We start from the raw sequence: 26336 nt of genomic DNA on the forward strand, positions 1-26336 counted from the left end.
GTGTGTGTGTGTGTGTGTGTGTGTGTGTGTGTATGTGTGTGTGTGTGTGTGTGTGTGTGTGTGTGTTTCTTTCCGATACAGGGCGGTTAGCCAGGGGCTGCAGAAGCTTTCCACTCAGCCCAGCGACTTTTACACATCCCAGACATACTCAGCGCATCTAAGCAGCAGGCTCGAGAACCCGGGACTGAGCCTTCCCGGAATCCACTCAGAGCGCCCAGCCATTAATTCTCGAACTCTTAGAATTCTGTGGCTCCGTTGCCTGACTGAGGATTGGGTTCCTTAACCTAGGGCTTCCTCTTCTTGGGCAGGAGGAGGAGTCACAACCTCCCCTCCCTTTCTCCCCCGCCTACGACCAGCTTGATTTAAAAAAAAAAAAAATCTAATCTTTTATTTAAAGTCAACGGAGAAGCAGGAACCCCGCGCTCCTGCCTAGAAGATATTTTTACTAACTCCTTAATCTCTGCCAAGAAGGGCAACCTTAAGAAACCTGTTTTCTTTTAAGCTTTAGGGAAGCAAGGGAGGAGTGTGACAGTCTGGGCCGAAACTCGAGGGCTCTATGCACTTGGGAAGGGTTATTAGGGCGGAGGTAGGGTGGGACGAAAAATTTCCAAAGTACTAAACATTGAACACGAGAGTCAACTCGAAAAGCTTTGAATCAAATTGGGAGCCGAACGTCCGTGTGGCTAGCTCCCGGGAAAGAAGCCTCTTGAGTCCCCGTCCAAGCAGGAGGAAAGGGGTCAGGTGAATGAATACCCAGCTTGTGACCCTGAAGAAGGAGAGGCTTGGGCCAGGAGGGGATGTGCCCTTAGCCTAGGCGCGCCCACGCGCACCCCTGGAGGAGAAAGGCCGAAAAGACACCTCCTGCCTCCGCCCGCCCCGCCCGGGGCTGCAAACACCGGACTGCGCCCCCAGAGCCTTGCCTAGCTTCACCAGCTGAGCGCGAACCCCTCTGCTCTCCTATTCTCAACTAGTCTCCAAGCTGTTAGGACTCGTGGCAGTTAAAGGCACCTCGTCCTTCCCGCAGAGACCATTTCTCTCCCCCACCCCATCTCCCGCCAACGCCCCCAAATTTTTTGGGCTCGCCCTTCCTGAAAGTAGGCGAGGCCCAGAAGCTGAGACTGGGGGGGGGGGAGGAGGGGGAGGAGGAGGAGGAGGAGGAGAAGGAGGAGGAGGAGGAGGGGTGGGGGTGGGAAAGGGGCGGTGCCGAGCGGGCAGCCAGGGGGCGTGTCCGGCCCCGGCCCCGCCCCTGGGTGCGCGCGGTGGCGGCGGCGGCCGCCCAGCCTCGCTCTGAGAGACAGGTATCGCTTAGACGCCATGTTGTGAGCGGAAGTGGGGGAGCGCGCGGCCGTCGCTGTTCTGCTGGGCTCGGGCGCGGGAAGCGGCGGGGAGGGGAGGCGGGGGGCGGAGCCGGAGTCCGGGCGGCGGAAGGAGGAGAGGAAGAAAGGGGCGAGCCCTGGTGCCTGGCGGCGGCGCAAGGCTCTCGCTCGGAGTGCGGGGCGGCTGTGGCCAGGCGCTGGGCGTTCGGGTGGTCGGTGTCGGCGTCGAGCTTGCTCTCGGGGAGCCGCGGCTGCCCGGCTGCTGCTTCTCGGCGCTGCCTTGGGGGCTCGAGTGGCTAAGGAGCCGAGCCGGCTGCGGGGCGGGTGGGGAGGGAGGAGGCGGTGAAGGCGGCGGCGGGCCGGGGAGGGGGGAAGATGCCGCTGGCGCAGCTGGCGGACCCGTGGCAGAAGATGGCTGTGGAGAGCCCTTCCGACAGCGCGGAGGTGAGTGCAGCCGTGCGGCAGGGCAGGCGCGCCCCTTCCCCACGCCCCCGCCGGCTGGCGCGAGCTCTCTTCCCCGGAGCTGCCCCCCTTTAGACCACCTCCGCCGCCGGCTCCCGTCTTGTCCTCCCCGGGGCGAGATTCTGCTTTGGGTCGTTGGGCTTTGCCGATCTGTCTGTTCCTCCTTCCCGCACCCTCACCTCTCCCTGCTTTGGGGGTTGGGGGGGCTGCCGGTGTGGCGGCGCGTGGGGTTTGGAGTGGGCGCTGAGGCTTTGCAAAGAGCCTGTTTTAATCAACTTTGCGTGGGGGAAGCAGGAGGCAAAGCAGGAGCCGGCTGCGGGGAGTTGGGAAGTTTGGCCCTGCCGGCTCTAAGGGGCTTCTCCGGAATCTTAGAGACTTTGGGTTCGGTTCACCAGGAGCCAAGACTTCAGTCTGGCCGCGGGAGGGGGTTGCTGCAGGGAGACGGGCGCCCACAGGGCAAGGTGGGCGAGCCGAGCCTTGAGGGTTTTGATTAAGGGGTCCAGGACTGAGGGATCCCACACACACCCGATCAGTCTGCCGCAGCGCTCTCGGCCGCTGCTACAAAAGAAAAACGGAGCGCCTTAGGTCCCCTACTCCCAGGTTTTGAGGTCACTGAGTTGGAAGACCCCAGTATAACTTTTGCTTCCTGTCCATGGAAGGTGAGCGGGTGAAATTCAAGGAGATCAGCGGACGCTTTAAAAGGGCTATCTGATTTTCCTCTCCCGGGATCTGATGAGCGTCCCTGAGATACCCACCCCAGTGTCAGAAACCCAAACAGTATACCCAAACAAGGCAAACCAGAATTTCCGCGGACACATCCCAGCACCGAGCTTTTCACAGCCGCCCCTGTCCCAGAATCAACTGGCGATCTAAGAAAATAATGCAGACAAGATCCAGTCCAGGGTATCAGCGCTCCTCTCCAGAGTGGAAAATCAGTTCCTGATGGTGGCGCGTCTGTGATTCTTCTTTCTTGACTTTTCGCTGCCTTCTATCCTCGCAGCGGACTTTAGGGGATTACAGAATGATAGGCTGGGTGTGTGTAATAGTTACTGAGCGAGTGACCCCATTTCTGGAAAGCATGACTGAAACGCGGGGGTGGAATGGGGCAGGCTCTGATGAGTGGTGTACTTGGCGGCAGCCACTGCCCCCATCGGCCTCCGCAGTGTGAGAGGTGGGTAGGGTTACTGGTTACGTCAGTAAAACTCGGGCTCAGTTTGGTGTGAGATGCAGGACGCTGACATTCTCCAGGAGGGGGAAGGTGTGGGGGAGGGAGGAATCCATTCAGATCGTTTTTCAAATTTTTCTCCCCAGTCACCTCCACTACCATATTAAAATATTTACTTGTTCTTAAATGCAGGAAGAGTTGTAATAAAGCTTACAAACGAGTTCATGCTTAATAATTTACTACTGGATAATGCTGTTCTAAAATAGCAAAGACATAGGTATATTTTCCTTTTTTTTTTAAAAAAAAAAAGGAAAGGCTGGTGTAAAAAGGGAAATCGTGTTTTTAAGACTGGCAGAATACAAGAATTTTATTTGAATTTAGAGCCAATATGATACTATAAATCTTTAATAATAAAGTTAAACTTAGAATGCTTAACCATCATTTGAATGGGTAGTGTGGAAAAACAGTATGGCAAGGGAGTCTCCATTTTTTTCTTAAAGAAAAAATTTGCATTTAAAATACAGCTATAAAGGTGGTTAAAAATGCTAAACCTGTCGAAGACATTGTATTTGCTTATAATCTGCTTTTTATTTTAGTTTTTTTCCTTAGTTTTTTGAAACATCCCAGGAACTCACTATGTAGACCAGACTGGCTTCGGTCTCACAGAGATCCACCTGCCTCTGCCTCCCAAGAACTGGGATTAAAGGCATGTGCCTTCATGCCTGGCTATGAGTCTGCTTTTTAAATATACACAATAATTATGATTCAAAAAGAATCCACTGATATATTGAAATGTTTTATTAAAGCTATACCTCAACAGACTGCCTTTGAGTAGTTTGTTTAATTGTTAATCCACATTTTTCCTTGGCATGTGTCAATATGCAGGGAGAAATCATTTAAAATTCTACTTTATCCTTTTTTCTGTATAGTATGCATTTAGTTAAAGTACAAGCCTACTTATTTAGCATCTACTATACCCAAAAGTACTATGTTAAACATACTGTTTCATTTTTATCCTCCCTGTAACCTAGCAGGGAGGATTGTGGTCCCCATTGTTACAGATTAGGAAACTAAATTCAGTTGTTAAGAGCACAAAGATTATAATAAATGGCAGAGCCATAATTTGAAGCCAGGTAGATACAAATTGTATGTTTTGCTTTATGTTAGAATAGGTTCTTCTGACCATTTGTGGAAAGAGTCAAAGCATAGACATGCTAATAGAGATCGTGTATTTTTATACGCAAATATTTGCGTATAAAAATACACAATCTGATTTGGCAAAGCCTTAATATATATATATATATATATATATATATATATATATATACACACACACACACACACACACACTATGTGTGTGCACACATGCATGTGTGTATCAGTGTCATGTTTTCCAAAGCAAAAGTTTTCTTACTATTCTGGCAATAAGGTATGTCAGAGCCAAGGGTTGCTTAGATTTATTAAAAATAGACTTCAACAAATTGCCTTTAGATATTGTTCCCTTTGATTGTTAAGGTATTTGGAGTAAATTGCTTCTGATATGATTTTCCAATACTGAAAGCAGAGAAGAGTTGAGAGTTTTCATAAAGAGGTCTAATATTGATACCTATTATTATGCCATCTTCTCGTCAGTAGATTCACATCAGGGAATGATTGTATTTTACCAGAAAAACATCAAGGTTTCTAAAGAAATATTTACTTGAGCAAATGCATCAGAAATTTTCTCTCCTTGCTAAAAGATTTTAGGTTTGTCTATATAGGATTGCATTCATGGTCTTATTGCTAGTTAGACTGAGCTCTTGAAAACAAACACTCATTTCTCTAAATCTTCTGCAGTTAACACAATGCCTGGCACATACATATTATGAACTCAGTAAATGTCTACTAAATGAATTGTGAAGGTAGGGAATAAGGTGCTTATGACTCTTATCTCTGTTCTTATCATTTTAATTCCTCATTGAAGTATGAACAATTTCAGAAGACCTGAGTGCCTCTAAAAACACAGACAGTTTCTTATTCCTTCACACCACCCTTCCTACTTAAAGACCTCACACAAGTCTCATGGTGTTCAAAACAAAAAAACCCTTGTGGTTGAACTCAAACATGGGTCATAGCATGATAGGCTAGAACTAGGCCAAATGTTTAAGGCAAATTTAGGATAATGAATTACTGTGTAAGCAAAGTGAGGGTTATTAGAAGATTAAAAAAATCTAAATCACTTCCTAAATTATTAGATGAATTTAGAAATCCTTAATGGATTACTTAAAGTTGCAAGTACCTTTTTTGATATTTGACTATTTAGGGGGTAGATATCAAGGAATTATGGTTCTTCTACAAATCCATTACCACAGCTTCCAGTGACAAATATCACTAGATGACAAGCCTAACTTAAAGTATATGGTTTTTCTTAATTAGTGGAAATGCTAATCTAAATAGAAACAATGTACAAAATAATAAAATGAAGGGTATTTTTGCTCTTTAAAATTGGCCACAGTGCAATGTATTATATATGATATAAACAATGATTTTATATAATGTGTGGTATAGAAATAGTCACCTGACTTCCTTTAAATAATGAGTACCTATCAGGCACTGAAAACTACTATATTTGATACAAAAGACAAGAACTTTGTATTGTAGATCATCTTTGGTGGACATGGGGCCATTTTTAACCTCAAAAATTATGCAGTAATCCTTAGTGTGATATAGCATAGGGTTTCTACAGTGTTTCTAGTATGTATTATATGGGGTTCTTAAGTTTCATCTGCTGGGAAAATGTTTTATTCATCTATGACGATTGACTTGGTTCTTTTCTGCTTCCTGTTTCATTTTGACCACTTTGCAGGGTGGTTGTTGTTGTTTTTGTTTTTGTTGTTGTTGTTGTTGTTTTACCCAAGCGAAGCTCTAAGGCAAAGACAGGTACTACTTCATGTTAATTGTCAAGTGACTGACACTGAGTACTTCGTTTTCAGTGATTCTGATAAAGACAGCAGGTTTTGAAAATCTAGAAACCTGCTTTATTTTGGCAGCCAGATCCTGTGTTAGTAGAATATCCAAAATGTGAAACTTACCATGTTACTTTGAACCTTTTAAGATAAAGGGATTGAGGTGTTTATTCAAAGAAGCAAGTATAGGCACACTTGGTCTTTTCTTTATTACATTTCTGGAGATCACAGTAAATATATCCTAACTTTACATAAGAAAAATGGCATAATTTAGATAGGTAGTCCTGAAGCAAGGACTTGACTTGGTAAGTTGTTAAATAAACAGGAGTGTAGCAAATTATTGATCTAGAATACTGAATTGCAGAATTGTTTGTAAAGCTTTCCTTTAATTATCATGTAGTAAAAACTTCATGCCATCATCACAGTTAACAAGCTTTGCTCTACCCTTCATGTTTGAGAGCATGTGTAATGGCAGGCTATAAATGATGAGTGACATCAGAGTGGCCTAATTCACTCATTTCAGATTGGATGCTTATAACATTTAGTTGTGTCTCTAATGATGCCTAAGTGTAATAGTGTTCAATTGTTAGTGTGTTTGAATGTAAAATAGACGTGTGTGTGTGTGTGTGTGTGTGTGTGTGTGTGTGTATTTAAATCCATCCCATTCTCGGAATCATGGGAAAAATAAGTGATTACATTTTAATACCCAGTATTAATACATCCTTGATCCCACCAGTGTGTTGTTTTTATTTAATACAGTGACTTGTCTCATGAATCTAGAAAAAAGATCAGCTGCTAGGTAGCCTGATTTATCAGTTTAATACCAAAAAGCATAAACACAAAGGAAAAATGTAAACAATACTTTACTGGCTAAGTAAAATGTGACAAATGCATATATTATAAAACAAGTTCAGAAGAAAATATGCTCATGTAGCATATAATGATCATTTAGGGTATTTGATATATTTAAGTGAATTCACTAGTTATTATTTATACTTATAAGTATAAAATACTGACTTCAGAGTTGTGATAAGAATTAAGTAAAATAATAATGCATGTAAAATAATTGTGTAATCTATGATTTGTAATTATTAAATAATATCTATAAATGACTCACTCAAAGAACTGTCTTGGATTTTTTTTTCCAGATTTAAGTAAAGCAGGTAAATTTTTTTTGCTTCTTTAAAACAGAATCATTGTACTATCTGAATGTAAGGGTAAGATAAATGGAAATTTCTTCAGTCTTGTTCTTTTTGTATTATTCTTGCTAAATATTATCTTTAAAGGATAAAAACCAACAAAGGGTATCATGAGGGACATGTAAGGAAAAGGATAGTTTCTAAGTGTGTTCACGTTTGAAATTATTCTAATCAGAAGGTATGTCATGAATTAGCATGCTAGTTTTTTCCTTAGAGATATGTAAAATAACACACTTTATACATGATGTTGTCTTACAATCAGTGAAATACAGGATCACCTGTACAGAAAATGTTAAAGTCAATATATAGCATCTACAGATACAAGTATAACAAAACAAGGTATACACATCTCATAATTTAGGAGTACTCGGTTCTTGTTCATTTTACTTTTAGGGAAATTAATATAGCACACCTCCCCATTACTGTAAGTACATTTATTTTAGTTATTGAATAGGCTATGAATAAATGGAATTTTCTGTCTAGTAATGTAACCCTTTGGATTTTGTGTGTTGTGTGGTGTTGATATTTTAAAAACTTTGAATACTATAGAGTACTTTACAAAGAAGGCTTTAGAGACACTATTTTTTTTTAATGTCCAAATGTTCTGGATTCGTTATTAAAGGATATATGACCAAGCACTCAACCCCTCCCCCCAAAATAAGAGCACATTATATTAGTAAATGTAAAAATGTGGAATATTTTTACTGCATAATTTCTGAGAACTTGTAAGAACAGTGGGGAAAAAAGGCAAAAAACAGTCTAGGAGTGAGCAGTACATAGTGAGACCCTGTCTTTATAAAACAAACAACAGTATTTGAAAAAAAACAAAAGCAGTATTTGAGACTTGTTGTCAGAACCCTGTTTTCATGAACCACCTATCGGAATCTCAAATAACACTAGCTTGTCACTTGAGTCAGTAATGCCCGAAAAAGAACTCCTAATTTTAATTGACTGTTCAGAAGCTTTTGGCTTTGTCAACAAAAATTTCATTTCTTTTTTAATTAAAATCTAAGTTGTACAATAAATTTCCAACTCAGTAGTGAACTAAAATGTAAATATAACCTAAGTCCTACAAGATAGCTCAGTGAGCAAAGATGCTTACTTACCAATCTTGATGACCTGAATTCTATCCTGGGGCCCACATAGCATAAAGGTACAACCAACTGACATGAGTTGTCCTCTGATCTCCACACATGTGTGCCATGGGACATGTACACGACATGCTCGTGCTTCCTCCCCCTCCCCATAGCAAATCAATAAATGTTAAAAACAACATAATTTTTAATAAAATATTTAAAATTAAAAATTTTAATTCAACGTTTAATAATCATTTGTTACATAGTTCTTTTATATCAAGCCTTTACTAAATATCCCCCTATATTGACTTCCTACTCTTATCAGGTCTTCATAATTTTTAATTTTTTCCTTTGTTTTTCAGATAAGGTCTCAATGTAGTCCAGGCTGGCCTCAAATTTGCTGTGTGCCTAGGCTCCTCTTGCCTCAGCTTTCCAAGTGCTTAGATTATAGGTGTTCACCACCATGCTCAACTTTTTTAAAAAAGTGTGTTTTATTTATCTTATGCCACTTTATTCTTCTGTCAATCTCCCTGCCACCTCACATTCTCCTTTTTTAAATTAACTGCTTCTAGCTTGCAACTGGCTACCCAGAAGGTAGAAAACTAAGGTTAATAATATTTAGATGGAGCCATTTTAACATAGGAATATTTTGACTTTCTTTTTTAAATTCAATAAATAATGTAAAAGAACACCCTCAGTCTTTTGTTAGGCTCTGCTCATCATATAGACTAGGGATATCCATTTTTTGATACTGCAACTTGACATCATCTATAGATAAGTCATAGTTACATGGGACATATTATATAAGCTGAGGGTTGGTGTAGACATACACAGAGGATCGGGTATTTATTAGACATGTTACCTAATTGTAAGTGATATTTTATGTTTTGGTATACCATAACAAAGTGGCTCAATTATTTATTGCCTTCTCTAAAAGATATCAGCTAGAAAGTAGAATGTGAATGAATGACCAGGCTGTAAAGTAGAAAGCTAACTTATCTCCCCACATGGAGTCAGGTTTCCACACTGTGAGTCCAGTTTTGTGAGTCCAGTTTTGTTCTTGGGAGATTTTGCTGGCTTCCCAAATGATTAGTTATTCTACACTTAGAGGTCAATTCAAAGGCACTTTTAGATTTCTTCGTCCTTCTCTCCTATAGTAGTGGTGCTGTAGCCAAAGTAATTAAAGAGAATTTCTCCATCTCAGCTAATACAGTGTCTTATAAGTGTTGATTATGTTTTGTTGGCCATATAAATTGATTTTTATATCATGATCTTATATGTGAAAATCTTTAAATCTGACCTGGTCATCTAGATTTCTGTGCATTTAGCTCTAATCCTTTGGTTCCCAAAGCTTGATAAAGGAACCTTAGTTCAGTCATAAGATATGTTCAGTCATAAGATATGTTAGGAGCAGGTATCAAAAGATAGCCTAAAGCAAAAGACCATTTTAGCACTAATAAATTGAACTGCAGTGGTTAGGAAGAAATCTCTGTTCTACAAATCTTATAAAACTTAAGAGTAAAATCCTCACAATTAAAAATGGTATGTATTTCTACTTATTTACTAACAGAGGTGACTTTTTTATACTGAAAACACTATAAATAGTGAAGATTTACTTTTAAAAAGAAGTTAGCTGGCCAAGTTGTACATGCATGGCAGGTGGAAGCCTGAGCACGAGTAGTTCAAGGTCATCCTGAACTACATATATCAAGTTTGAGATCAGCCTGGGCCATATGAGATTTCATCTCAACTGGAGGAAAAACCTGATTGGAATAAAAGCAGTTGCCATATTACATGAAGACCTAAGTTTGAATTTGCAGAGCCCATTAAAAAAAAAAAACAAATTTGTAGCATAAGCATTTATAATTCTAACAACCCTACTGGGAGATGGAAGGTAGAGACAGGGAGAATCCTCTGAAAATCAAGGGCCAGATGGCCTGGCTTATTCAGAGGGAAAACAACACAGAGTCTCAAATAAGGCAGAAATTGTCCTCTGATCTCCACGTGTGCACTTTGGCCCATACATACCCACACTCTTTACACATTGTCCATGCACACATACACACACAAATAAATTAATTTTTATAAACTGAAAGGGGTTGGGACATAGCTGAGCAGTTAAGAGTGCCTGCTGCTCTTCCCAAGGACTGCACTTCAGTATCTAGCACCTATGTCCCTTGGGGAAACTTAGCCACCTGTACCAACTCCAGGGAATCTGTCGCCCTCTTCTGGTTTCTGTGGGCATCTACATGCACTTGCAGCCTGCCCCACTCCATTTCAATAAAAATAAATTATTTTATAAAGATAAATCTTGTAGCTCAGCACTGTTAAATTCAGTATTAATGGTGGGTTGATATGCACTTGAAATACAGTCTTCTGTGACTGAAGAACATTCTGGGTATGGAACACAGGACATATGCTAGGAAATTGCCCTATCACTAAGCTACAACCCAGTCCTGAATTTTTAGTAGATAGTCTCCTGTGTTTATTGTTTACTCTATAGACCAGTGCACTTACAGATTATAGGATTTGTGCAAATATAGAACTGCCTTGTCCTTCTGCTTCAGTGTCCAGTTTTCTAGTTTTCTACATATTAGTATTTTGAAATGAACAGGCTAAGGTAGTTTTCTAAATAAAGATATATTTGATGCATGGTTTTCACAACTAACCATTTCCTACTTTGATGATTTTTCTAAGCCTCCTTAAGTGATTTATGATCACAACTCACCATTCTGCTCTTCAGTAGTTTTCCTGGTGGCATTTCCTGTTGAAGCAATGTGAATATTTAGCTACCAAAATGTCGTAATTATAAGCTTCCTCTTGTTGACTGAGCTTGTGGACAGAAGTACAGAACAATAGAAATAGGGCAGGAAAGTATATAATTATATTCTGTGTTGTTGAATGAAAAAATGCTATGTGGTAACTTCAAATGTTGTCTTTACATTTTACTGTGCCACTTAAAATTTAAAGTGGGCTCAAGTGTCTTGTGGAACTAGAAACTTTTAAATTTTAATTTAGCGTAGAATTATTTAGCAAAGAATGATTTAGCCCTAGTCTATGTAAGAAAATAGACCTAGCCAGGTGTTGTGTATACCTTTAATCCCAGGACTAGGAAGGCAGAGTCAGGCAGATCTCTGTGAGTTCAAGGACAGCCTGGGCACATAGTGAGTTCCAGGACAGCCATGGTTATACATAGAAACCCTGCCTCAAATACAAACACACATACACAAACTGAGACCTGTTCAGAACATTCTATTTCAGTAAAATTCATTTTTCTATTCACAACATATATAATTTAAAAGAAAATTTAAAAGCCACTATGTAAAACTTCAACTATTTTTCTCTCCTTTTTGTTAATTTTAACTTGGTTTTCTTTGTCAGAATAATAAAATCAGCCTGCCTTAGTTTGTACATTTGGAAAATCAGCCAGTCGTTGGTGTAAAGGAGCAACTTTGGAACATACCTGAATCAAATAGTGTGGAGTGTGTCAAGGTCATTACTTTTTCTCTCCAAGGTGAATGTGAGCACTCACATTTACTCAGTGCCCATTTGATTAGGTACTCAGTGTATATTAACTAGAATGAGGTACATAATTATTCTTCCCTTAAAAACTGGGCAGAATAAAGCCCAGGGGACGTAAACTGCTCATGAGATTGCACAGCTAGTAAACCGGGGCACCGTTTCAAACCCAAGTCTCAGAGATTGCAAATTGCGTCGACTTTCCCCTGAGTTGGCCTGCTTAAGTTGAGAACATCCAGATGAGTGATTCCATGTAGATGAAATCATCTGCACTGCAGAAAGTATCCAGGTGGTTTGCATAAGTAAATGTATCTGTGAGAATCTAAGGAGGTTAATGACCTAGAAAGACAAGCACATTTTCATGTATGTAAAGTCTTCTCATTGAGGGACCCAATGGAGGAGGTGATCCTGGTGTGAACTAGGAATGCTGTTCATAATAGAGACTACATAGTAATACTGTACTTAGGAAAATCAGTAAAAATTAATACTGCTTTGTACATGCATTTTTTTAAACTGTCCAGAGTAAAAGTATTTCATATTATATGGGAAAATGCTTTGAGCTTTCTAAACAGCTATGCTACCAATGAAACAAAGTGTCTTGTATTTGAAGTGGGGAAGGAGGCTGTCTAAACATTACTTAACAGCTCTCCTTACAGAGGCCCCTTGGTAGGTATCTATTTGAGTAAATGTGGCCTGTTATTTGCAGTTTTTAAATGAACCTGTTGATATTTGACTCCTACTTTCAGGGAGGAAAGTTTATTGGGCACTCCTTTAACGTGCCAGGATATAGGATCTGCTCTAAAAGTAAATTGAAAAAAAAAGTTATGTTGCTGTAGTATAAGAAAAATTAAAGTTAATTAGACCAATCTGATAAAAACAATTCCCCAAGTCCCCTCTGCCCAGGTGACTCTGGTTTGTATCTCGTTGACGAAAACTAGCCAACACAGTCAGTGACCTGCTCTTAATATAGTCACAATATTGTCTTATCCATTACCACTCACTGTCTGATTACAGAACATTGCCCTTACTCCAAAAAGAAATGTCCTACTCATTAACTGTCACATTTTCCCCCACACTCACTGGCAACCAGTGACCTAATTTCTATCTTTATAGAGTTACCTGTTCAGGACATTTCATATTAATGGAATCCTATAATATGTGGCCTTTGTGTGTGTTGTCTTTACTCGCCGTGATGTTTTCAGGGCTCATCCACGCTGTGTAGAATGCACCAGTGCTCATTTTCCCCACACTGTGGGAGTGCACCACATCTTGTTTACTCACCACCTGATGGAATTTGATTGATTTCAAATTTCTACTTTTTGATTATAATGAATAATGATATTTTGAACATTTAAGTAAAGGTTTTGTGTAAATGTATGTTTTCAGTTATGTTAAGTGTCCAGAAGTTGTAGAGTTACATGATTTATACTGTTTAACGTTTTTTGAGGATTCACCATACTGTTCTCCAACTCATTTGCACCTTTTTCCGTTGTCCTTAATAATATCCCTCCACATTCTCCCCAACATGTGTTACATTTCTCTACTGAAACTGTCTGTAGTTACTAAAGTATCTCATTGCTGTAATTTGCATTTTCCTAGTAACTAATGATATTAGGGATAGCTCCATTTGCTTTTTGTCCTAGTTTGTATGCTTGTTACTGATTTGGGAGTTTAAATGGTGGGGTTTTTTTCCTACAGAAAATGAAAGTACCCTATATGTTTGCGTTCTCAATTTCATTTTAGCTATAATAAACACAAACCTTGCCCTAGAACAGTGGTTTTTCAGTTGGATTCATAAGGACCTTGTTCCTATGAACGTGCTTTAGGATACCTCATTCCCTAGTACACCTATCGGAGCAGGAGCAGAGTTGCTTGAGGAACACAACAAGGAGCTATAGACTTGTTGTAGAAATCTGCAGACAGTGCTTGAGGATGGGGCAGTAAATAGTCCCCTTGCTCTTAGAATCTCAACAGATTCTTAAGCAAAAGTATAGGAATCCATTGCTAATAAGAACAGTAAATCTTTTTTAAAATCTTTGAAGTTAAATCAGCATATTAAATGAATTCTTTTTAAGAATCTATCTCTGTATCCTTTGTCCTTACTTAGCGTCTTTCCTTCAAGTTGTTGCTAGCAATTGATATAATTCAAGAAAAAATAAGTATTACAGTGTGTGTGTTGGTATCAGTAAAAGGAGGTCGCTTAAAGAGAGAAATATTAGAGGCAAGTTAAAAATAAGATATGCTTTAGATCAATAAAAAGAAGAACGTGTAAATTAGTTTTAAAATGTTCTTTAACTTTTGGCTCCTTTTAGTGTGAAATATGGTACTAGGTGATAATTAAGTATAAGTCTTTCCTTTGGATTATTATAGTCTAAAAATACTTAATTGTCTGGACAGACAGCCAAAATAGCATAAAACAAGCTAAGTTTGGCCAGGAATACAAACAGATGTAATTGGATATTTAGAGGAAAATTATAATCTGTTATAATGTAACAACTTTCCATAGTACAATTTTAATGATGATGTGCAAACTAGAAAACAAATGTCATTTTCAATATAATATCACTTGGAAGAAACTTCTGGTTCTGCCAAGATGGAGGAGCCCTACAGCTCCCAGGATTTTCCTTCCAACTGAAACTCAACAAATAAGACCAGGAACACTGGAGCCATTGGGAAAAAAGGCAGATTGCCTAAGGACCTTGAAATCTAAAAGAAGTACAAGTAATGAGGTCTCTGGACTTTCTTACTGATTACTGTATATCTCAGACAAGATGCACTACAAAGGCACAAAAAAGTTGCTCAAAGAAAACTCAATTCTCTTTAAGCAAATAGGGAAATGGTAGCTCAGTAAGGTTAAAGCTTCTTGGCAGTTCTTGTTCTAATCTATCCAAATGCTGATAGGTGTATCTTATTTTACCTCCAAGAAACAAGTGGCAGGATTTTGCCCCCTTCAGCCCAAGGGTGTTGGCTAAGGAAACTAGGTCCTAATTACCCATTTCTTGTATTGCAAAAATAATGGGCAGTGCTTTGGTTCCCTCTGCTGGGTAACTTGCAGATTGTTAAGGAAGATGGATTCTCACTATTCTACCCTTAAAAGGAAGTTGTGTTCTAGTCAGTGTTTTGTCAGCAGTAAGTTGAGCCTCTACTAAAAACCCAAAATGAGACTTAAAGTGTGTGAGTTATGGATACTTCACACTGAACTTCTTTCTACCTTCTCCCCAGCATCAACCAGGTCGGTGGCTCACTCTCTGGAACCAAGCAGGCATACAGTTGAATACAGCTGCAACAAGCATTTGAGACATTGCCCCACTGTTGCTTAGGTAGTCTTGGTAGTGTCTAGAGAACATACACACTTATCCTGCCCTCACACTATACCTCAACAAGGGAATGCTTGCCAAAGTACATTAAATAGGAACCAGTTAAAATGTTTGCTATACAGTTTTTTAAAATGCCATCAAGAACCATGAAAAAAAATGTGAAAAGTCAGCAGACACAGTACTGATGATTTAGATGTTATAATTTCCTGGTCAGGATTTTAAGCAGGAACTTTTAAAAGTGAGTAAATATAAACAGCTAAGAAATTTTTGTCTCAGAAAAAAAAAGAAGACATAAAAGAGACCCAAATGGAAATTTTAGAACTGAAAAATATAGGTGAAATAAACTGAATATGAAATCAATAAGATAATAGGAATGATGGAAAATCATAATGTGGAAGGTAGAACAAGAGAAATAATTCATCTAACTGGATGTGATGGCATACACCCATAATCCCAGCACTTGAGAGGCTGAGGCAGAAGGATTGCTGTGAGTACTAGGCTAACTTAGGTTACATTGCAAGATCCTGCCTCAAAAAAAAATGCCCAGTCTGAACAATAAAAAAATAACCTGAAGAAATGAACAGGACATTAAAAGGACTTAAAATTCATGTTTTCAAAGAGTCCCAGATAGGAGAGCCACCTAAAGAAATTTAATGGTTGAAACTTAGCCCAGTCAAACAAAAGGTACAGTCTTCCAGATTCCAGAGTCTTTATTAACCATAAGATAAGCCCAAAGTAATCTATTATCTGAATCATCAAAATCAAACTTTTATAAACAAGGAGTTACTGGTAAATGGGTACGGAATTTCAATTTTGCCAGGTTAGTCGCACATCAATGTGAATACCACATAGCATGGCTGAACCCAACACTTAAATTGATTCAGAAAGTAAGTCTCATGTATAATTTATAGACATTTAAAAGCAAGGTGGAAAATGAAAATCTTTAAAGCAGCTATTGAGAATTGTACTACTACCTATAGGAGTGATGGATGTGTCAGGGATTATCATCAGACTCTAGGGAAGTGCAGCATTTTTTAAATTCTGAAGGAGAACTGTTACCGTAGAATTCTAAACCCAGAGAAAATAATTTCAAGAAATGTAGGTAAAATCATAGTAGTTTCCGGTATAGTATAACTAAGAGTTTTGTCAGTATCAGACCCTCAAAGAATTGGCTAAAGGAGTTCCTTCAAAACAAGAAGAAAATGGTAAAAGAATTATTTTTGGAACATCAAAAATAAAGAAACAACATAAATTCTATGACTTCTCCCAAGAAATAGAAGGGAAGAAAACATTTCATATGAGACTTGTTAAATACTAGAACTCAAAGGAAGTACAGAAATTCCAGACCAGTGTACCATAAAAACGTACATTCAGAATCCTCAACAAAATGTTAGCCTCAAGCCCAACAATAAAGACTCAAGTACAATAACCAACTGGGTATGATTCCAGAAATAGAAGCGTTTCAGCACTGAAAAGTTTGAATTGACGATAGTCCAAACATTTTAAAAATTAAAAACCTCATTTTGATGCAGAAATACAAACGCTAAGTTAAACATTTTAGGATGAAAACTCAGCAAACTGAGAAGGGAACATTTTCAGCTTGATAAAAGAGTAAGAAAGCCCCATAGTTGACATGCTGTAATTACGAAAATAAAAAAAAAAATCGGTGCTTTTTCTTAAAAACCCAGGGATATGGTCAAGATGTTCATTTTCACAATTACTGTTTAGCATAGTCTTAAATCTTGCCAGCATAATAGACAAAGGAGGTAAGAGGTGCGTAAACTTCACAGGAAGAAGTAAGGGCTGCTGAGCTAGCTCTACAGATAGAAAACATTGGCTGGGAAAGCCTCACTGACTGAGTTTGAGCCCCCAAACCATTCAAGTAATCCTAGAATTCATATGCCAAGGTGGGAGGTGGAGACAGACATTGGCCAGCTAGCCTAACATACTCATTATGCCAGAAACAGCAAAAGAAACCCTACCTCAAATGGAGGGACTACTGCCAGAATTGTCCTCTGAACTCCCGTTATGTTGTCCATGGTTAGCGCGCGCGCTACACACACACACACACACACACACACACACACACACACACACGGGGAGCAATAGGACTGCCCTGTTTGCAAGCACATATTATTCTCCAGTGAAAAATTTGGGAAATCTACCAAACATTCAAAATAAATGATTCCATCAAGGTTGTAAAATATAAGGTTAGCTTACTAGAATAAATTATGTATATAAATGTGTGTATGTGTAACAAATGCATAGAAACTGTACATTATAGTATCACTTATATGTAGTATTTATGTGCTGAAAATAAAAAGTTCCTAAGAGTGTCTAAATAAGTGGAGAATAGGTATGTTCACAGATTGGGAGACTCAACATAGTAGAGATGTTAATTTCTCCCAATTCAACTAAATACCTTAGCACAAGTTTATCTTAGAAATTAAGGGAAAAGTTAAAAGAACTAAAGCGTTTAAATAAAAGTGGAATGTCCTGGCATGGTGGCAGATGCCTTTAATCTTAGCACTCAAGAAGCAGAGGCAGGTGGGTCTCTTTGATTTCAAGGCCAGCTTGGTCTACAAAGTGAGACTGTCTCAAAACAGAAAAGGGGAGGAAGTAAGAAAAGATGGCAAACAGAAGAGGAAAACCAAAGTGGAAATGATCACCTGATTTTTAAGATTTTATATCAAATACTGTGGAATTGGCAAGAGAATAAACATAGTGATCAGTGTGACAAGGCAGAGAATCTAGAAAAGCTTTTCAAGTGTGAGCTGCATATAGCAGATACAAATGCAGCACCTGACAATTAAAAAAAAAAGTACTGAAAAAATCAAATACTGAGGAGGACCTGTGGCCTTCAACATCTTGCCTGAAATCTACACAGGAAAGCAGATCACTTTTTAACAAGCAATTTAAATTCATCGTTTGGAAAAAAGCTGTAAGTGGGGCAGTACTTTTTGGATAAAACTACAAAATAAATATTCTATGAAAATATTTAGAACAAACAAACAAAACTATTGATCATATAATAAATGTGAAAATAGAGGTCCAGGTGGTTTTGCCACAATCACACCAAAATAAAGGTTTGACCTTTGAAGCAAGATTGATGGTATTTCTCGGTTAGATATGAAGGCTTCTTGAGCCTCTGGAAACTGCCTAAACAAATCATCATGCATGATCTGCAGATCTCTGAATTAGTCAACCCAAACAATAAATACAAAAATTTTGGATTTTTAACTCTGAAAATGGGAGGGGACTCAGGACAGGGAATTCTTCTAAATGCTCCTTGTATGATATTTCCCCTAACAGGAAAAAGAGACGCTGAAATTTACTGAATACCCTATATGGTTGAGTATCCTGCATTTACGACAGACAGCTTCTGGTGAATTGAGATTTTGAGCCTGGATTGAGAAGCCCTTAATCAATTACTAAAGACACCCGTGATAAAGGGCATGCCAGGTGTTGACCCCACTCCTTTCCTACACTCATGTCCCAGGCTTGTGCAATCATAGACACCATCCAAAGTGCTTGAAAAAACCCAGCCATGCAGCTTCTGAAAATCTGACTTTGTTTCTGTGTGGAGGAAGTCTAAATTATTTTATTTTATATTGTATTTGTGTTACTAGAAAGTGAATGCAAGGCTTCACGAGTGCCACACAAACATTCTACCTACTTTATGTTAACAGAAAAGTAATTCTAGTCATTGGAAACATACCATTTCTTTCAGAGAAATAGGCCTTGGGAGACAGCAATAGAATTAGGAATCTTTATAGGTGTTATTAAAAAAGTTAGCACTATGCCAATTTCTTTACTAGTAAAATACTGTAAGATTAGATTATGGAAATTATAAAATCAAATTAGAGTCCTTCATCTGTAAAGAAAACCATATTTTTGTTATTTTTCTTTTAGGTGACAGCAGAGCTGTTCCATGCATTGTTGAGAATTATCTCTTTTTTACACTAGGAAGCAAATGCATCACTGATGGATACAGATAAACTATTCTGGATACAGATGAAAGAATCACAGTTAGAAATATAAAATAGCAACAAAAAAAGAACTAATAAAACAGCTGTAAACACAGAATTGCTAACTTCCTCAAGTTAGAAAAAAACTTACAAATGCTTAAATAATCTTAATCTAAAACTTAATTTTTAAAATCAAAGGATTATAACATTTTTAAGCTGAGAGGACTCTCAGCCTTAGGGGCTTCCCCACAGTCTATGGCAGACTCTCAAATCTAAATTGGCTAACATTCCCTAGAACTCTGAGGGTTGTAGATAAGTACTCCCCCAAGTGACTGTTCAATGCCACACTAGGTTTTAGAAATAAATTTGACAGCAAGTCATGTTTACTTTTGATTCCGTGCCTTGTCTAGTTTTTTGTTTTGATTTTGGTTTTGTTTTGTTTTTGTTTTGTTTTGTTTTTTTGGGTTTTTTTGGGACAGGGTTTCTCTGTATAGCCCTGGCTGTCCTGGAACTTATTTTGTAGACCAGGCTAGCCTCGAACTCAGAAATCTGCCAGCCTCTGCCTCCCGAGTGCTGGGATTAAAGGCTTGCGCCACCACACCTGGCGCCTTGTCTAGTTTTACGTTATCTTTTTTTTCATGACCCTATTGAGAATAGATTATGGTAACTCTTTTTTAGAAGATAATATGATTTGAAATATATTCAGACAATTAAATGTTAGAAAAAATGAACCACACCCTATTAGAATAATATTCTTAAAAAGTGATTATTTTCAGAATATTTTGTGTTAAAGAACTCTGGTTTTCTCCAATTTATCATAAAATTTTGCATTATGCAAAGTGATAAATAAGCATACCTGAGTATCAATTCTAACAGATATACAACAATAGCATTTCTAAGTTTGTTTAGTGGGCCATTTGCATTTTGACTTTGATTCAGTTATTTTATTTACCAATTATAACTGTGATCTTAAAATACTCTCAACCTTCCTTCATCTCTACTGTACATAATATCATACCTGGTGGTTTATTAATAATTGAAAATAAATTATAGAATATGTAACATTGGCCAACACTGTAACATAAAAGATAGGCAGTGAGTATGTTGCTACTATTTATTTCCTTAACCAAATGGTTATTTAGAAGAACATTAGTTTCTGGGTGATTGCTATAGGGTTTTTCCTAGTTTAATTTGTCATAACCAAGGAAAATATGTGATTCCTGCTTTTAGTTATTTTAGGATTAGGGCGCTTGAGATGGGCCAAGCCTAACAAACCAGGTATGATCTCTGGGTCCAATGTGTCGGAAGGAAAAATTGAATTCCTGTGGTTTGTCCTTTGACCTCCATACACACACACACATTCACACATATACAAAATAAGTATATCTCTATAAAACTAATTTTAGAGGCTGTATATGACTCAGAGGACCCAAATTCAGTTCCCAGCACCCATTGTTCACATGCTCACAATCGACTTAAACTCCAGCTTATATACACATACCTACATACACAGAATTACAAATAAAAATATTGAATTTTGGGGGGGTTTATTCAAGACAAGGTTTCTCTGTGTAGCCCTGGCTGTCCTGGAACTCACTCTGTAGACCAGGCTGGCCTCGAACTCAGAAATCCACCTGCCTCTGCCTCCCGAGTGCTGGGATTAAAGGCGTGCACCACAACACCCGGCATATTGAAAATTTTATATTTGCTTTATAGCTTAGAACACAGTTTTAATAACTTTTTCACATATATTTAAGAGGCCTTAATCTTTTTACATTGTTTTACGCTACAATGTTGTATTTACCTATCCTATTATAAATTAGAGCAAAATATTGTCCTTATTCTATTTTTATATTAGTTGATACTCATATGTTAAAGTTTTCATATCTCCCTTGTTTCCATTTATTTCATGTTATAGTCCTAATACATCTGCTTTCGTGTTGTGGTTTGTTTAATCTGTGACTGAATGTTCAGTACGTTTATAGATTTACTATTTGATTATTTCTGTGTTTAAAAAATAGCATATGCTAATTATTTAAGACCTGAAAAATAAAGAAACATATACAAAAGGAATTATACATCTGTACTCTTGCTATAGTGGAGTATTATTAAAATGTTTTGTGTGATTAAAGAACAGGGTTAGGTTTAGATTTGAATCTAAATGTGGGCCCTACTTTTATTCTTGGACGTATTGGATATTCTTGTGTGTTAACCATGTATTATATTGAGCATGTACTATGTGCCAGGCATTTTGCTGAGATTATACTTTAAAATATTGGCAAGTTCATCTTGGCTTAATTTTTTCCTATTTGTAAATTGATGATAATGTCTCTTGGAATTGTTAGAAGCATCAGAGATAATAATACTTAGTAGTATTTGCCTAGTGGGCAAGAGCTCAGTGAATGATAGTAACCATTACTAGTATACATTCAGTACTGGAATCTTTAGTACAAGTGACCTTTGTTATCACCTTCGAAGTTCTTTGTCTTAGATTTTATGTTTACTAATGTTACAAATATCTGCTTCCATTTTTATTTTTAAAAGTCTGTATTAATTGTACAAAGAAGAGTTTGGAGATGATATAGTTCAATGTTAGAGCACTTGCCTAACATGCATGAAGGTCTGGGTTCAGTTCCTGGAACCCCAAAAAGTTAGTTACATGCATTCTTTTTCTATATGGTTTTCTATATTTACCTCTTTTCTTTGTCAGTAAATACTGTTTTTTTTCCTTCTTACAAAATGTAAGGCTCCTAAAAGTTTTGGAGGGAAGCATTTTACAGAGAGGAGTGTAAGTAGCATGGTCAAGCACCGTTTTCTAAGAATACAGTCACAAAACTGGCCAACTCATGACCCACTATTTTATTATTTGATACCCCTCCCACAAACTACTTCACCCACTTCCTCATCACATCTCTAGTGAATTATTTTGAAGCTAATTCTAGATAAGTCAACTCCAATGTAAATATTTGCATCATATTTCTTAAAACTTAATTAAAATACTTACTGTTGGGCAGGCAAGATGGCTCAGTGGGTAAGAGTACTGATTGCTCTACAGGTCCTAAGTTCAAATCCCAGCAACTACATCGTGACCCACAACCGCCCATAATAAGATCTGTCGCCCTCTTCTGGTGCATCTGAAGAAAGAGTTTACTTACATATAATAATAAATAAATCTTTGGGCCAGAGTGGGCCAACCAGAGCGAGCAGGGTTGACCGGAGCAAGCAGAGGTTCTAAAAATTCAATTCCCAACAACCACATGAAGGCTCACAACCATCTGTACAGCTACAGTGTACTCATATACATTAAATAAATAAATAAATCTTTTAAAAATACTGTAATACCATTATCACACTTAAAAATAATTCTGGGTCTGGGACTGATGGTTCAGCCACATGGGAGGCTGAGGCCAAAGAGGCTTGCAAGTAAGTATAAAGCTTGCCTAAGCTGTAGAATGGTTTCAAGTCCTGGCTTGGCTGCTTAGTGAGACCCTGTCTCCAAATGAAAAGTAAGAAGACTACAGATACAGCCTAGTGGTAAAATATTTGTCTGGCTTGTGTGAGGTCCTGGATTCTGCCTCTAGCTGTTCAAACAAAAAGACTCCAATAGCATCAAATACTTAGTCATGTTGTTTTAATTGGACACTTGAAATATTTTTCATCACCTTTAAAACGGTTGTTGTCATTTTGTATTATTTCCTTGAGTTTTTTTTTTTCTTCTTCCATATGGAATGTTTTGTTTGAGAAAGTTTTTAAAGATAGAAGAAAAAGAGCTAAAAAGACCTGTGTTTGAGTCCTGTTTCTGCGATTTACTAATTTATTTGCCAAACTTTGGTTTCTTCAACTGTGAAATACTGTTAATTATACTTATATTCTTAGGTTTGAGTTTTAATGTCAGCATAAAGGACTATCATGTGTTATCTGCCACATAGTACCTTCTTTAGTGATTTGGACTGTAATACTTACTTTTATTATTATGCGGTTTTTTTTTAAACATTTAAAAACGTATTAGATGCACATTAAACATCATGGTTGTTAAATACACTTTTAGGAAGGATGGAGAATTAATTTTTTTCTCCTGCTATTTTTTGAGTCAGTATTAACGTATTCCAAGGTTGCAGATCTTAACTCTATAAAATATTTTTTTCTTTTACATTGTTGATATATTTATAGCAATTAATATTCATTTTTCCATATTCTCCTTTAGTGTGATTATATTAGTCAACTATTTCTGGATATTAATTTGGTGTCTGTAGATGTAACTTCTTCTCATATTCTTGAGTTCTTTATTCTCCTGGTGATCTTCTAGAGTGTGCCTTTGAACAGTTTATTTTTAAAAGATGCTTCCAAGATGGTCACATTTTATAAGATGTTGCAGATGTAAGAATAATTTTATACAACCTTTGAGCTTGAACAACTAGGGCAAGGTATGAAAGCTTTCGATCTTAACTGTTTCCTTTTAACTTGCTATAGGTCATTACTTCATCATCTTCTGGCATTTTATTTTGAGGAAAACTCTGAGGTCAATTTGATTTTAGTACCTTTGAAATAACCTATTTTTCTGCTTGTATGCTTATAGGATTATATCTTTATCCTTGAAATTTAAAAACATTTGCCAGGACATGTCTTGGTGTTGATGATCTCTGTTGAACCTTCTCAGTCTGCAGTCTCAGGTATTTTTTTCAGAACTGGAAAGTTTTCTTATACTTTTGATTAATTAATCTGCTCTGTTTTTTCTTAGGAACATTTGTTATTCATAGATTATTTCTGTCTGTCTTCCATAGTTTTTAAATAGTTTCCTTTTTTCTTTCTTTCTTTTTTTCATTTACTCAAGTTTGTCCTTTGTGGCATGGATTTTGTTTTCTGCAGTGTGTGTTCTGATACTTGCTATTCACAATACAGACTTAATTTTGGCTGCTGTGTTTTCATTTCTTTATTCCCAACATAACTTGTTTCATAAACAGAATTTCCCTTAGGGGTACACTTCAAAAAACATGAGGTGGATCTAGGCGTAAACTTTATTTTCTGAGGCCACAACAGCAGGACAAAGAAAAAGAACAACTAAATAAAAACAATTTAAGAAAGGGCCCTCATAAACTTAAAAGGGTAGATACAGCCAAAGGTCATACCGACATAGTCTAGAAAATAGAAGTCCCGAGTACTAGCAAGTTTTTGGTAGCAAGATAGCTAATAAAGCAGGCAGAACAGCACTGTAACTAGAAGATAAACTGATTTTTCTAATTACATTTATTGTTTTTTCTCTTTAAAAATACATAATAAATGCATATAATTTTGAAAAGACAGTACCAAGAAGAAAATCCTATGGCCCAGGTAACTGCTGATGAGATTATGTTTTGTTAGTTACATGCTCCCATGTTTGGAGGGAGGGTACAAAATTGGGATCATACTTACAGTTTTATATCCTTTTAAATGTAATATATTACAGGCATATTTTGCATCATTTTTATTAGGCCCTGGTTTTAACCATTGCTTAGTGTTCCTACATATGAATAGATGTATTGTGATTTATTTAACCAGTCCCCTGTCGGTCATTTAGATTGTTTTCTATTTTAAAGTATAATGAATATCACTGTACATAAGTCTTTATGCACATCTCTGATATTTCCTTAGGATAAATGAGGAGCTGATTCTTAATCCTGTCACATTGGTAAGGATTATATACATTCCTTATTAAGAATATAAAATGCTTGTTTCTTATTGTTTCAATGTGATTGCATAGAAGCTTCTTTGGATTCTGAACAGTACAATGGTATCTTAACCAAAGTTGGAAAGAGGTTTCTACTACCTCATGCATAGCACCTTTATGACAAAACTTCTGCCACATACACTCTCAACAGGAAAACTACTGCCGAGATCAGGGAGTTTGGAAGGCAGATATACTTGTGGAAACGTGAGGGTGTTTGGGTTTTGGGTTGTTTTTTTAAGTGTGATCCTTGCTCCTTCCTGCAACTTGGCTCTCCATGTTAATTTAGTATGGCTTCAGGCCCTTTTCTTCTTCCTTTCCTGTTACTTCAGACTGTTCTTCTCTATGAGTAATTCTTTCTTCCCAGTGTTCTTATGTGCATTTCATTTCTAGGTAAGAGAGTGTTAAGTAAGTAGTTGGTATGACCTACAAAGGTAAAGGTCAACTTTCATTTGTCACAGATCACATCTTAGTCTTAATACACTTCTTCCAGATGATCTCCTGTTAGAAAGTCAAGGAATGTTTTTAATTTCCCTTATAGTTTTTCCAGAGATACCAAACAACACCCTGGGAATATATGATGTAACATTCCATTGCAGCAAAATAATCTCTATAACAGTGTTGCTAAGAGTGAAACATTTTTAATTAATAAAATAGTTTTATTTTTAACATGTCAGCATTTTCTTTAAAATATGTGAGAGTACTGGAGAGGTATTGAAACCCTCAGTTTAGAATTACTGACTGACTCGTCTGACATTGCACCTCATTGGTGATCTTTAGTGATCCCTGATATTAATATGGAAAGTTGTTTCGAAATCAACTTGTGCAGAAACTGAAATGAGTATCTGATTTGTTCTGATCAGACCCATATTATGGGTTATTCCAATTTGTGACTTATTACATATTTCAAAGTAACAAAGTAAAGCATGATTAGCATGATTACCTTTTCCAGGATTTCATATCATATCTGCATATGTACAGTCTTCCAAGCTCTGGAGTTTTATTTTATTTTTTGGCTAGCAGGCATTTTGATAGGATGAGAGAGGATAAATACATTTGCCTCACTTTAAAACTATTTTTCCATACTTACTCTTCAGCCACATTGTACAGAAAAATAGCACACATATGAATGATTTCTTCTATCTTGCTTGGCAGGAAATTGACTGCTGTGAGTGGTGAGAGAGGCATCTCTCCTGTTCCTCACAGCATAATATCTTTAGTTGTTATCTGCAGAAATGGAAACATTTCCTGATCATTTGAAGCAAAAAAAGAAAATGTGGCATTTACTATCCTGTGATGCCTTCAGTGCACACCTTTGTATTTGTCTTAAAATTACAGAACTATATTTTTTCGTTTAGTAGCTCTTCTCCCTCTACCTTTAGAGACTATAGAAAGTATAGCATTGAGTCATACTGGTCATCTGTTTATCCTAGTCTCTAGTGATAACCAAGGACCAGTTTTCAAAGGGGAAATAAACCTCTTAACTGCAAAAGTAACATTCATCTCTAATAATGTTTGAATTCTTGTTTTGATGAATGATACCAAAGGTTTGTTGATACAAATATTTTCTTTTTTAGTAGATAAGGGAATTTGTAAAGTTGGTATATAGGATAACACTGCCTTTCATATTTTCCTTCAATAATGAAGTTCAAGATTATTAAATCTTTG

General features: G+C 37.5%; 1 protein-coding gene across 6 annotated transcripts in view; it reads left to right on the forward strand.

Moving 5' to 3' along the window:
• The first annotated feature begins 1280 nt into the window (after positions 1 to 1280).
• The window catches only part of Rps6ka3 (ribosomal protein S6 kinase A3), a 104289-nt gene continuing 79233 nt past the window's right edge, over positions 1281 to 26336 (forward strand). For 2 of the 6 annotated variants that reach the window (XM_029533979.1, XM_029533977.1), the window contains exons 1-3: positions 1679 to 1760; positions 23544 to 23637; positions 24596 to 24632. Coding sequence is in view for 1 of the 6 variants with exons in the window: in XM_021187624.1 (XP_021043283.1) it covers positions 1692 to 1760 (69 nt within the window). In the remaining 5 variants the exon portion in view is untranslated. Of the gene's footprint in view, positions 1299 to 1450; positions 1761 to 23543; positions 23638 to 24279; positions 24296 to 24595; positions 24633 to 26336 lie in introns of those variants that run through there. The other 4 variants (XM_029533978.1, XM_029533980.1, XM_029533981.1 and 1 more) reach the window with 4 other exon arrangements.

The sequence above is a fragment of the Mus pahari genome, chromosome X (genome assembly GCF_900095145.1).
Source record: "Mus pahari chromosome X, PAHARI_EIJ_v1.1, whole genome shotgun sequence".
Lineage (NCBI taxonomy): Eukaryota > Metazoa > Chordata > Mammalia > Rodentia > Muridae > Mus > Mus pahari.